At 36.9% G+C, this 14,909-nt stretch overlaps 1 protein-coding gene across 8 annotated transcripts in view; it reads right to left on the bottom strand.

Annotated features, from left to right (window-relative positions):
- Myo9a (myosin IXA) overlaps nt 1-14,909 on the bottom strand; it is a 218,134-nt gene that overhangs the window by 95,964 nt on the left and 107,261 nt on the right. For all 8 annotated transcript variants that reach the window (XM_036191772.1, XM_036191771.1, XM_036191773.1 and 5 more), the window contains 2 exons: nt 13,001-13,142; nt 8,529-8,724 (listed from right to left, as the gene is read on the bottom strand). In XM_036191772.1, the coding sequence (XP_036047665.1) occupies nt 8,529-8,724; nt 13,001-13,142 (338 nt within the window). The remainder of the gene's footprint in view (nt 1-8,528; nt 8,725-13,000; nt 13,143-14,909) is intronic.

The following is a 14,909-nucleotide window of genomic DNA, read 5'->3' as shown; positions in this document are numbered from 1 at the left end:
TAGAGATGCACGGACAAAGGTGTATACGGTATGATTTGTTGGGTCACACTGCAGCTTCCATGAAGAGGTTTTTAATTCCTTCTTTTTAAATTTTTTTCATTTTATTTTCTTCCTTTTTTTTTCTCTTGAATTTTGTTTTATTGGAGGGGGTAGAGTGTACAGGCGCAGAGGGCAGATGGGAAGGCATTGTGTTATTTTTGATTAAATTCAGTAGCTGTTCCTTAAGCAACTGCTGTCCTAATGGGCAACTGTAACTCAGCAGTTACCCGTAGCAGTTCAGCCACACTGGCCTTAACCAGGCAAGATTCTGTTCCTCAGCACTGGCTCTATCACACCACTAAAGGGAACTTTACCTGGATCTCTATCCCTCTACAGAACTCAGGAGTCAACGTTCAGGTGAAGTTCTGCTCGTTCACAGAGGCTGAATAGCGAGTAGCTAACCTTCTCTCCTTGTCTTCCCCCCAAACAGGGCGTCCTTCTGCTCAGCCCCCACTTAAGAACCCTAGCTACACATGGTTCCTCCCTACCACTTCCTGTCAGTTAGTTGCTGACTCCGCCTCCTGACCCCAGGTTAATTTTATATAATCTAACAAATGTAAAACATCTTTGCATCATTAAACAAATACTCCACAGCATAAACAAATAAAATACATCTTTAATTAATATTCCACAACAGGATGGGGAATGAATGGGATTAAGATATATAATGTGAAAAACACATTGAATAAATAACGAAATAAAAAAGTTTTATCAAACTGATAATAAAAATAAAATGTTATGTTAAAAACATCATTTAGCAGAGAAAATGTAATCTTATAATTATTCAGATAATACATAAATTAACAGACTTAAAAATAAAATCCATTTTAAGCATTCTAACAAGCTTTTTTTTAAATTGATCATTTACCAAGATAATTGCAAATATTTAATTTTTTATAAAAAAGAACTTGTCATCATTTCATTGTCACAAGATACTTTAAAAAAAAATACTCAGTTTTCATTATTACCAGTAATTATCCTTGATGGCCAGGTATCAGACTAGAATGACATGTAAAATGGACAAGTTTGGGGAGAAGAGAAAGAGGACACTGTGAATTATACTCATAATCTACTCAACCAATACATAATTTGATAATCTTTTAGAAATAATTCAAGATGTAAAAATTACTTTCTGTGTGAGAATATAGTTATTAAAATGCATTAAATTACTGTGTCGAATTTTAAGAAATTATTCAATACTACTATAGCCACTGTTCTCTATTTTCCATTTGGTATACCAGTGTCACTGGGGTATTTCTGTATCTTTGTAGTTTTGTGATTCAATGCCATATCTAATGCTTTAAATACCCTGTGTCCTAATCCTTTCATTCTACTTTTTATGCCTTTTACAAGCATTTTAATGGCTTTAAACACTGTTTTCCAGACTATAACACCAGTTCTACACCTTAAAATTATATTCTTCAGGTTGGGGATTTAGCTCAGTGGTAGAGCGTATGTCTAGCAAGTGCAAGGCCCTGGGTTTGATCCTCAGCTCAAAAAAAAAAAAATTATATTCTTCTTGTGTTCTGTTTGTAGCAACTCCCTTTTCACATAACTTGATTGTCCTATATTAATTTGTAAATTTGGTGGAAGTTATTTTCTAAGTATTGCACAAACTGGTTTTATTTGGGGTAGTTACAACTACTTAACTTATTGTTTTGGTTTCTTGTTTGTTTTAGACACAGGATACAGATTTTTGAAGCAAGTTTTCTACTTTTTTTTTTTTTTTAAATCCAGGTAGCTTAGGCAGACCTTAAACTCACAGCAATCCTGTATTCTGCCTCCTGAGTGCTACTTGACATTATGTACTAGCACATACTACAAATCCAGATGCCACACTTAAAAAGGTACAGATGAGAGATTTGATTGTTTTAAAGAGAACTTAAAAGTATCCATCTAAGGTTTACCAGATTAAAGTTCTTTTTGCTTTTCTATGTAAGGCCAGTGGAAAGAATTTTTCAAAAGCCATTTTAGTGACAGAAAAATTAAGCTCACAATCCTAGTTGCAACTGCATCATTCACACATGAGGCCAGATCTTGGAGCCTAAGTTTTTATTCTGGCAGGTCCCAAGCCTTAGGTCTCCTCTTACCTCATGTTGCCTGGCAGATTTCTAAACTCATGGAGCTCAAGTGATCATCCTACCTTACCTTCTTAAATAGTGAGGATTATAGACATGTTCTACTGCATCTGGCTCTTAGGTCCAGGTTTATTAAGTATTCAGCTTGATGTGTCTAAGCAAATGTCTACATTCATGCAAGCCTGAACCAGGATATAGAAATTTTATCCCTCCCAAAGTTATTTTATCACCTTTTCTATCAATACTACCCTTGCTTCCAACACTACAGAGGCAATCACGTTCACATCTTTCCCTATGTACTACTTTGCCCGTTCCGAAACCAAATGAAATAATATTGCTGTCTAACTTTTTGCTGAGTAGTTTTTGTAACTTATCAACTATGATAATCACCAGTTTATTCCTTCCTATTGCCCAATAATATCACAAGGCAGAAATATGTCATGATTTGGTTATGTTCTTCCATTGATGAACAGGAGGGTATTATTAGTGAATGAACAATAAACATTCACTTTGTCTGTTTACATATAACAGCATCACTGAAATATAATTCACATCACACAATTCACTATTCAAACTGCAAGTCAATACTTCTTAGTATAACTAACAAAGCTATACACCATCACCACAATTAATTTTAAAGTATGTTGATCATATCAAAAAGATGCCCTATACATAGAACAGGGACTCACTATGTAGTCTAGATTTACTCCAAACTCACTATGTAGCTGAAGTTGACCTCAAACTCCTGTATCGCTCAGCCTTCAAAGTGTTGAGATGGGAGGTGTTCACTACCACACCTGGTTCTTACACCCTTATAACCTCGTCTCTCTCTTAGCACCACACCATTCCAAGACAATCAATCAAAATTCTACCTCTACGGATTTGACTACTAACAATTCTCATGAATAGAATCATATAAGATATAGTCTTTTGTGCCTCTTTTCACAGAGCATACTGCTTTTATTGGGAGGGGGTTGAGACAGGATGTTTCTGCCTACCAAGTGCTGGTATTAAAGATGCATGCCACTACACCTGGCTACTTTGTTTTGTTGTTCTTGTTTTTGGTTTGGGTTTTCTTAAATATGTGGCACAACATTTACCCGTACTTTATTCCTTTTATGAGTAACATTTCACTGTATGGGTATGACAAATTACTAATATAATTTCTAAGTCGTAAGCCAGAATTCAATCTTCTATTCCTTCAGAAGTCAGGATTTGATGTTTGTACTTTTCTACCAATACTGCCATTTCAAATAGTGGCCAGTCTAGCACCGGGTGTCAATTTAACTTATTTTTGAGAAATTTTTCTGGTTTTACTTTTTTTGTTCCTGTTGATTTTCCAGACATGGTTTCTCTGTGTAACAGCTCTCTGGCTATCCTGGAACTTGCTTTGTAGACCAGGCTGGCCTCAAATTCACAGAAATCCTCCTGCCTCAGCCTCCCAAGTGCTGGCTTCAAGTGCTGGCACTAAAGCCATGTGCCACCACCACCACCCAGCATAAACCTTTCTACCAGCTTTTAAGATTTATTTATTTATTATGTATACAGAAGAGGGTGCCAGATCTCATTACAGATGGTTGTGAGCCACCATGTGGGTGCTGGGAATTGAACTCAGGACCTCTGGAAGAGAAGTCGGTGCTCTTAACCTCTCAGCCATCTCCAGCCCCTCTACAAGCACTTCTTATGCTGTATTTTGTAAGTCATGAAAGTCATACTATTTGGTTTTCTCCTAGGAGTAAAAACACTTATGTCAAGACACTATGTAACCAATACACAACCATTTTCAGGCAAGGTTTCTATGGACCAATGGCAGGACAAAAACTAACCAAGCAGGGACTAGTATGAACTGTGTTTGTTCTTATCTCCGGCTCAAAGTATCTTCTACCTGTTCTTGTCATTTCTTTCATAAACTACTTGTTATATGGAAGGCTTTTATCTGCTTTCTACAAATCAAGACATTTTTAGTCCTCTTTTCTTTCATTACTGTCCTCCTTTGCATCAAACATATTTTTTAAAAGTATTAACAGTTGACATGAAAATTATAATTAACAGTAATTTAAAGTGCTCTAGTATAAATTAAAAAACAATTTCAGTTACATAAAAAGTGACCCCCAGGGGTTGGGGATTTAGCACAGTGGTAGTTGGCAAGCGCAAGGCCCTGGGTTCGATCCTCAGCTCCACAAAAAAAAGTGACCCCTATACTTTTCTTTATACTGTACAATCAGAAAAAAAGTTATTTCTTTTAATCAGTTCAATGATCAGCATAGAATTATAATTATTACTTTAAGCACCTATCTCTCAAATCAGAGTCCTAGAAAATAGAGAAATTATATTTATTCCATCTTTTTGTAGTTAACTATAATGGTGCTCTTCATTTCTTCCCTAATGTTTGTATTATCCTTTATTTATTTATTTATGCATATGTTTCTATTTCTGTATGTGCACACATGAATGCAATTCTCTCAAGGGCCAAAAGAGAGCATTTGATTGCCCCTAGAGCTGGAGTTGCCAATGGTTGTGAGCCACCTAACATGGATGCTGAGAAATTAACTCAGGTCATCTGGGAAGGCAGCAAGTGCTTTTAACTGATAAGCCAACTCTCCAGGCCATTACTATTACCTTAACCATTTCAATCACAAATACTTCTTTTCATATTTCCTATAGGGTGTGATGGTTTGAATAGGAATGGCCCCAACAGGCCCATATATTTAAATACTTGGTCATTAGGGAATAGCACTACTTGACAGGGATTAGGTATGGCCTTGTTAGAGGAAATGGGGCAGAGGGGCGGGGGAGGGGGGCATTTTATGGTTTCAAATGCTCAAGTTAGCTCCAATGTTTCTCTCCTCCTGTGCCGGCCCACCCAGATGTAGAACTCTCAGCTACCTCCCCAGCACCATTTCTGTCTGCTTGCTGCCATGTTTCTGGCCATGACAATAATGGACTAAACCTCTAAAACTCTAAGTCAACCCAAATTAAATGTATTCCATTATAAGAGGTGCTGTAGGGTGGTGTGTATAGTGAGTAGGAAATTTCTTGGGTTTTTTTAATATAATTTAATTTAATTTTAGGAAATTTCTTAATAAAAAATGGAAATAAAATAGGTGCTATACACTTGGGGAAGCAGCCCTACACCTCACCTAGACAAAACAGTAGAGCAGGACTTGGTTGAGCCAGCTTTGGCTCTGAGGATGTGACAGCAGGAGAACTAGCCCAGCTCTTTGTTGCCTGCTGCAGTGGGTGACCTAGCCAAGGCAATGTTGGAGAGCTCACTCTGGCGGTGTCACTGAGGGAAAACTAGCAAGCTGACCAACCCAGTCCCAGAACCAGGGCACACCCCAACATCCATCTATGAACTGCTGGAGTATGTGAAGGGGTCAGACCTGCAGATCCAAAGCTGCAGGATCTCAATGACAACAACAGGATATCCTAAAGGAGTCCCAGTGAAGGCCCAGTATCAAGGGTATAGCAGAAGCCAGAGGCCTCTCTAACCAGACCAATGACTCAATGCAGTCAACACTTTGAAGTAAAGATGTATGGACTAAGCTGGGCAGTGGTGGCGCATACCTTTAAGACCAGCACTGGGAGGCAGAGTCAGGCGGTTCTCTGTGAGTTCAAGGCCAGCCTGGTCTACAGAGTGAGCTCCAGGACAGGCACCAAAACTACACTGAGAAACCCTGTCTTGAAAAAAAAAAAAAAAAAACCACAAACAAACAAAAAAAACAAAAAAAGGATGGACTAAAGGGTATACTGTATGACTCACTGTGTCACAACTACAGCTTCCATACTGAGACCTTTTTTTGGTTATTGTTTGGGTATGTTAATTTTTCTTTATCTTGGTTATTGTTTTGGTATGTTAGTTTTTCTTTTTCTTTTAAATTTTATTTTATTTGGAGGGAAGTTTGCAAAGGCAGTGGGCAGATACAAAGGAGGTGAACAGGATCAGGATGCATGATGTAAAATCCACAAAGAATTAATAAAAAATTTTTTTTAAAAAAAGAGTTGGTAATCATAGTGTCTCTTCACAGTAATAGAACACTTACTAAGACAGTGGGAAATTCTGCTAATAATTCATTTAGGATTTTTTTCTCTAGGACTATCTTTTTGCTCTTGTTGTTGGGTTTTGTTTTGTTTTTGAGATAGGGTCTATCTAAATAGCCCTAGAACTGCCCTAGAACTCACTATATAGATTAAGTTGGCCTAGAACTTCAAGAGATCCACCTGCCTCTGCCTCTGCCTCCTAAGTGCTAGAATTAAAGGCATGCGCCGCCACACCTGGCTATCAATTGGATCATCTTAACCGCTATCATTCTGAAGGACATTTTGTGGGAGGTAAAATTATTCATTTTTATCCCTTTTTCCCTTCAACATTTTAATGTGTTTTTTTTTTTTTTTTTTTTGAACTGATGATCGAACCCAGGGCCTTGCACTTGCTAGGCAAGGACTCTACCACTGAGCTAAATCCCCAACCCTTCAACATTTTAAATATATAATATTCTACTACCTCCTACTCCAGTGAGGTCTGATGAGAAATCATTTGTTGGTCTTAGTCTAGGTCCTTTATACATGACAAAACATTTTCCTACTACCACTTGCTTCTCATAGTGTCACTTTTACTTTACATTTTTAATTGCATTTATTCATGGGATGGGGAATGCATACTTGCCATGGCCTGTGGAGGTCAGAGGACAACTTCCAGGAGTTGGTCCTTTCCTTCCTGTCCGTCTCAGAGATGAAACTTAGTCATCAGGCTTGGCAGCAAGTGCCATTACCTGTCTGCTAAACCATCTGGCCTGCCTATTTCTAGTTTAATTATGATGTATCTATGTTAGGATCTCTTTGAATCTATCTTCCTTGTCATTACTGATGACCTAGTATGTGTGGATTAATTGGTCAAATATAAAAAAAAAAAGTATAGCTATGATTTCTTCAAAGACTGTTTCTGACTCTTTTCTTCTGGACAGGTAGATGTTGATATGCTTGATGTTGTACAACAGGTCTACTTAGCTTTGCTGACTTTTATTTCATCTCATTTTCCTCCTGTTCTTCAAACTAAGTATCTTAAAGGAAAACTTCTTCCTTAAAGCCTCTTTAAGAAAAAAAAGGACCTCTTAAAACCACTTAGAGGAAAAGCAGATCTGAGGTGTTCCTTTATTTCTCCAATAAATTTTAATTATCCCTATTTACAAAAAGCAGTACAAACATATAATCTAGAAATAAAAAATGAAGTTTAAAAGCTGACTTTGAAGGTTTACTACAAGTACATACAAGTCAGTTGGGAACCATGGAACAAGGAAGCATTCTCACAATTCCACTGAAAGGCATGTCTCAAACTACATATAGATTAGAAAATTCTAACTATGCAGCAATGTTCTAAGACTACAGCTACAGCAAATACTACAGCACATTCCAAAGGGGCACAAGTGTCTATGAAACAGCCCTCACACAAAATATAAAATGGGATGTTTTATGGCTTAAAGAGGAAGTACCCAGAAAAAAAAAATCTTAATTTCAAACTAAAACCTCAATAAACTGAGAGAAGATTAATGAAAAAAAAAAAAAAACTTAATGAAAAGGTGCAGTATTGACTCTTTAATAGAAAAGAAAAAGTACTCTAAGTTACAAAGCTAGTCAACAGATAAGGTAACTCTGGGGCACAAGACTATCATACATATTATACTGACTGACTCTAATATTTTTGTTTCCTAATTTGCTTTTTTATATTAAATTACAATTTCATTTGTAGAAAAAATATAGATGAACAAAACACAGAAAACATAAAAATTAAATTCTGAATCATTATATGATTATCAGCTTGTATTTTTGCTCTTACTACCACATGCCTTATACTCATTGTGGGGATTTGAACGAGTGACCCTCATTTGCTCATATACTTGAATGCTTGGTCTGTGGTTGGTGGATTTGTTTGAGAAGAATTAGGAAATGTGGCCTTGTTGACGGAAGTGTGGCCTTAGAGGAGGTGTTACTGGGACTGGGCTTTTGAAGTTTGAAAAACCCTTGCCAGGCCTGCCTCATTCTCTCTGCCAGCAACTTTCAGATCAGATGTAAGCTCTCAGCTACTGCTCCAGCACCATCTCAACTATAATAGCCATGGACTTTACCCTCTATAACTTTAAACAAGTCCCCAATTAAATGATCTCATTTGTATCTAGCCTTGGTCATGGTATTTCATCACACTATAGGAACCCTAATTAAGACACTCATTATTTCCATAAATATCTATTAATAAAAATATAGCAACATATGCCTACATACATAAAGAAATATGTATTTATCACTTAAAGGTATATGTGATTTATTAATTATGAAACATGATTCCAAAGTATGGCAAGAAAAAAAGAACAAAATAAAAAGTATTATCACGGCAGAATACTAGCAAGGATGGCTTACCACTTTTTCTCTGAATGTGTCTTTTGCCAGCTTCCCTGAAAGCAACCACAGCTCTGAAAAAAGCTCGGAGAACTGCCCATCGGAAAACAGCTACAGGGTCAATTCCAGTCATCCCAGAGACAAAGGCATTTCTGCTACTTCTCAGAAGAGCCACAATGTCTGGACGCATATGATCTGTATTTTTTTCCCGAAAATCCTATGTGAAAAAAGTACCAATGATATCTGTGAAAAAGACTATTCAAATCAAGAAGATAATAATAGGTGGCAGGTTTGAATGGCGCGTGAACAGAAATTATGAAATTGAATTCTATTCTGGGTAGCTATCTGGACAAGATATCTTCCAAAAAGTGCTGGCCAAGTCTGAAACTACTGAATTATGTAATAAATACAGAGTGAACACAATAATTTTATTATAGATTATTAGACAGTCAATTTGAAAGGGTAACAGATAAAATGTTAAGATAGCTAGAAAACTAAAAGAGCCAGTCTTGAGAAAACTAGGCAAAATAGCACCTTACTTGTGCTTAACAGTGGACAGGTTAGAAGGAAAGCAATAATAAAGCAGGGGCAGAACAGATGGGAAAAAGTGCAAGTGGTGGGAAAATAGACAAATAACGTACTTAAGGTCTATAAAGGTAGAGCTTAGTTTTATTTTGATTCATTCAATGATAAAAGGAATGGAAATATAATGATAGCAGCCAGTTGGTGTTTTATAAACATCTGTGGCTGCACAGAGCATGAATAACATAGAAGAATGAAGGACCTTTGTTATTTTTGATACCTATAATTTATATGTTTCTATTATCAGCTATTTTTATAGAACACTGTTTATATCACTATGTAGAATAGAACTAACATTAGACTTTGTTGATGTCTTTTTTTTTTTTTCAATTTTGGTGGGTTTTCTTTTGTTTTGAGACAGGGTATCACTACATAGCCCTGGGTGGTCCTAGGACTCATTATGTAGAGCAGGCTGATTGAACTCAAAAAGACCCTACTACTGCTGCTGCCTCAGAAGTGCTAGGACTAAAGGTGTATGCCACCACCCCCAGAAGCTTTACTGATTTCTTTTTCATTCTTTTTATTGTGTTGATTTCTGATCTTTACCATGTCCTTCTCTTTCTACTGGGTTCAATGTGCTGTTTTCTGAGTTTCTTGAGATGAAATCTAACATAATTACTTTTCAACTTTTCATCCTAATTTCTTTCAAGCACTTGTCTTAAATGATTCTACAAACTTTAACATACTGTATTTCTAACTATTCAGCTGAAAACAGATCTTATTAGAATGGCAAGTAATTTTAGTTGTGATCTTCTAAATTGATTCATCAACTAATTAGAAGAATTTTGCTTCATGTTTAAATTCCCAGTAACCAAAAAAAAAAGAAAAAAAGAGAAAAAAAATTTTGAATTTAAAAAAGGCCAGGAGGTCATGTCATAAGGCTTTAATACCAGCACTCGGGAGGCAGAAGCAGGTGGATCTCTGTGAGTGAGTTTGAGGCCAGCCTGGTCTACAGAGTGAGTTCCAGTATAGCTGGAGCAACACAAAGCAACAACCCTGTCTTGAAAAACCTAAATAAATAAGTAAATAGATAGGTTAGATGCCGACAGTTTTAAAAGTGCTGCCCATCATTTCCTTTTGAGATTTTGTATGTGCCCTGTGGAACAACAAAGGATTTGTCTACAGCTACTTTTACTTTGTTAAGCCTTCTGTGGTGCTAGGAATTAAACTTAGAACATCACACATGCTAGAAAAGCACTCTACCACAGCTACACTCTCAACCCTACAGCTACTTTTGGGCTTGTTCTGCTTCCTATAGTTTGAATCAAAGTTACTGGGTATAAGTTGGTTAACATTTTATAAACTGGACTCTTTCAACACTGTAAAATATTCTTTTATCTCCAGTAATATCTCTAGCTTTGTCTAATTTCCTCAATGAGTATATAATTATGCCTTTTAAATCTTCTTTTAGTTTCACTCAACTCCATCACATAAATAAACCTCACAGAAACAGATGTGTATAATATATGATAAATGTCCCCTTAGTCTGGAGCATTAAAATACTTGGTTCCCAGTTGGAGGCGCTATTTGGGTAGGTTCAAGGGGTGTGGTATTGCTGCAGTATGCCACTGGGGACAGGCTTTCACTTTAAAGACCCACACCATTTCTAGTTCCACCTCTCTACTTTGTGCTTGCAGATCAAGATGTGAGCACTCGGTTTCTGCTCCAGCTTCCATGCCTGCTGTTTCCCCACAATCATGGACTCTATGTTTTACTTTGTAAATTATATCTAAAATCTGCTTCTCACCTGTGTTCCATCACACATAGCATCTCCAATGGACTTATCTCCAGCCATAAATCATTCACTTAGAACATCTATAATGTGGAGATCTCCAGAGTGTATCTTGTATAAGAGCTTCCCCATTTCTAATGCTACTCTTGTGATTCAATTTAAGATTTCACCTCAATTTAAATGGGGTGGGGGGTGAAGAGGGAGAAGAGAATTAATAAATTCTAAGAATTCCCAGCACCCACATGGTGGCTCACAACCATCTATAATGAGATCTGGCGCCCTCCTCTGTGTACTAAATAAATAAATAAATCTTAAAAAAAAAAAAAAAAAAAAAAATCTTCTGCTTAATATAGTTTCAGTTCCTATAATAAATTCAACAAAAATAAAACTAAACTCCAATTAGTGAGGTTGGTGGTAAACATTTGTAATTAAAGCAATCAGAAGGCTGAAGCAGGACTATCACTTCACTAACAGCATTGGCTACAAAGTAAGAAGCTCCTGAACTCATTAAAAACAAAAAATCTGAGGCCAGCTTGGGCTACAGAGTGAGTTCCAGGAAAGGATCCAAAGCTACACAAAGAAACCCTGTCTCAAAGAACAAAAACAAAAACAAAATAAAAATCTAAGTTCCTTTAATGTAGCCTAGAAGCTCTTCAAGATTTAACCTGCTATCTGCTCTTGAAATTTAAATTATCTTCTGACTTGTCCTTAAGAGTCTTATATCACTGACTTTTTATCTACTATTTCAACATACTAAATTCCATTCTTACTTTACAGCACTATCTCAACTCATCAGTGTAACATTTACTTTAGGTCCTCTCTTAAAAATCAAAGTGTTTTAGAGAGGTACTTGTGAATCTATAAATTAAAAGGTAATTACTTTATTACTTTAACTCACAGAAAACATTTATTTGTAGCATATAGCTAGAAATATGATACATTGATATGCACATGATGTACTTACAAATATTTCTGTCCAGTTTTATCACTATATCATAGCAAACACTGAACAGATAATGTTGACAACATGGTATTTAATAAATAATGTTAACAGCCCTGGCTGTCCTGGAACTTGCTCTGTAGACCAGGTTGGCCTTGAACTTACAGGGATCTGCCTGCATTTGCTTCCAGAGTGCTGGGATCAAAGGCATGAGCCACCATACCTAGCAATAAATAATTCTTAAATGAATGAATCAGTAAATGGATAACTGACCTTCATTAGGATGTCTACCACAGCCAGACGTGGTGAAACATCTCTGTAATCCTAACACTTAGGATGTAGAGGCAGGAGAATTAGGAATTCAAGGACATTTTTTGTTTGCTACACAGAAAATCTGAGACTAGTCTAACCTACATGAGACTCTGTCTCAAAAACAGAAAACAAAGCGATACCAAAAACCAATGAGACACTCATCTCAAGATTTCATTTTATTGCTGTAATGCATGGAAACTTGAGTGTCTTAAGTGGCAAGTTTAAGCTTCCCAAGATTTAAGAGTTAACCAATTCATGAGATACATAAAATATATGCAGGATAATAAACCAAGTAAGAATGAAAGCTCACAACTACCTAATGGTACACCAAGAACAGAAGCTTCTAAAAGACCATTATGAGTATCGTATCAAAGGAAACAAACTATAAGAATGGACGAGTTTGAGACACATAGACAATCTGAACAATATAGACACAATAAAACAATTTGTTCTTCTATATTGAGAAAGTTCACTAGAATGGCCTAGTAGATTTATCTTGAGAAGGAAACCAGCAGAAACATCAGTTAGAAAAGTAGATCTCAATTCCAGTTCTATCCTTACAAAGTGTCTCCAAATGATACTGATCCAGAGCCTCCAAAAACTAGATGAGAGAGTAGTATGCCAGAGCTAGTAATCATACATCTGGGGGAAGAGCTAGAGGTGACTATGATCAAGAAACAATGTTTTTACACCGGGCAGTGGTGGCACATGCCTTTAATCCCAGTATTTGGGAGGCAGAGACAGGAGGATCTCTGAGTTGGTAAAAAGAGAAACCCTGTGTGGGAAAAAAAAAAGAAAGAAAAGAAAAAGAAAAAAAGAAAAGAAACACTGTTTACATACATAAAATGGTCAAGGAATAAAAAATGTTCTATATTTTAAAAAATATATCTCTGCTCTAAAACCATATTCAGCAAGAAATGTACTGACCTTTACTCCATATTTTACTTTTCCAGCATAATGTTTTATGATAAAAGCAGGCTCCATCACAGCTGGAAATTCAATATAAGAATTCTCTTCATGTTGATGTTTAAACTTGTCTAGTAATGTTTGATTTGTAGCCTGTGGAAAGCTAAATTGGGGGAGGTGACAAATTATGAGAAAGATGTAGTCATTTATACACCATAATACTAAAGTACATTATAATTACAGTGCTGTCTAATATATACTATACAGTTCATGAAGAGTTCCTCATGCCTTATTCAAACAGGGCCTCCTAGAAAACTGTCTCCCCAAAATTCATTTGCTCATCACCGCTGTACAAGTACTTAAGAGCCAAGGATAAGTGGGCCCCAACAGTAAAGTTGGCAGCAAATGCAGTTTTTAGTATCATCCAGGTGATGCTCATTTGCAAACATTAACAGCTGTGGAAATTAATGTAATTAATGAATATCATAAATAAATATTAAATGAATACTACAAATGTAATCAATGAATAACACAAATGTATTTAATATCATGAGTGTAATTAATGAACATCATGAGTGTAAATTTAAAAAAAAAAGAGTTGTGGAATTGTGAGGGATTCTGCCAGATTTCAGAAGAAGGATAGGGAAGCCAGGCAGAGTCAGAAACCCAGAAGAGAGCTATGAGTGAGCCCAAGTTGCAATAGAGACTACAGGAAGTTGGAGATGCCAGAAACATGGAAGATCTCCAAAGAATGCAAAAGGCAAACAGCTTCAGAGAGTTGACAGGAAAGCAGGAGATTGCAAAGCCATAAAGGTGGAGCTACCTAAGCCCATTAGAGCTCTGATTATAGCATTGTGTGACTAGGGTGATAGATATGGATGTTCAAGATTTAATATTACTCTAGTGGGTTTTGGTTTGACCTTAGCCAGGACCCTCCTTTGTTTGCACCCATCCCTCCCTATGCACAAGACTGTTGATACTGTGCCTGTCCTTACGACTATATGTTAAATGTACACAACTGGCAGTTTTCATTTTGTAAGAGATCATGACTAAAAGTTGCCTTCTGGACTTTGAACTTTGGGATAAACATTTTTGGCTTTTTTTTGGTAGTCTGGGGATTGGACCCAGGGTCCTGTGCATGATAGGCAGGCGCTCTACCACTGTACTAGTCGTTAGCCAAACTTTGGTTAAAGTTCAAACTATACAGGAACTCTTGGAGGTGAACTAAATAATTTGCATTATTAGCTAGACACATGAGCCTTTGGATCCAGAGTCAAAGAGTTATGATTTGTATATAAAATGTTTCCTGAAAACTTATATATTTAAAGCTTAGTCCTCAATGTGGCAGTGTTCACAGGTTAAAAAAAAAATGACAGTGTCATAATGAATCCACAACTGAACAAACTATTAGAAGATGTGGTCTAATTGAAAGAAATAGGTCACTAGAACACACTTTCACCCCCTTATCTTTGTTTCTAGAATATCCTGGGGTGAGCAGCCCCCTCAAGCCTAAAGCAACTGAGACAAAGAAACAGATTAAAGCCTTTTAAACTGAGACCCAAAGTAAATCCTTCTTTCTTCTCTCTCTCTCTCTCTCTCTCTCTCTCTCTCTCTCTCTCTCTCTCTCTCTCTCTCTCTCTCTGTTTTTGTTTTTGCTTTTCGAGACACGGTTTAGCTGTGTAGTTTTGATGCCTGTCCTGGCTCTCACTCTGTAGACCAGGCTGGCCTCGAACTCAGAGATCCATCTGCCTCTGCCTCCCAAGTGCTGGGATTAAAGGCGTGCGCCACCACTGCCCAATGGTAAACACTAATTTTAATGTGTAAAAATTATTTATAACTAGGCCGGGCAGTGGTGGTACACGCCTGTAATCCCAGCACTCAGGAAGCAGAGGCAGGAGGATCTCTGTGAGTTCGAGTCCAGCCTGGTCTA

Source organism: Onychomys torridus, chromosome 7 (genome assembly GCF_903995425.1).
Source record: "Onychomys torridus chromosome 7, mOncTor1.1, whole genome shotgun sequence".
Classification (NCBI taxonomy): Eukaryota; Metazoa; Chordata; class Mammalia; order Rodentia; family Cricetidae; genus Onychomys; species Onychomys torridus.
Note: the sequence above shows the minus strand (reverse complement) of the source record. Positions and strands in the feature narration are given on the sequence as shown.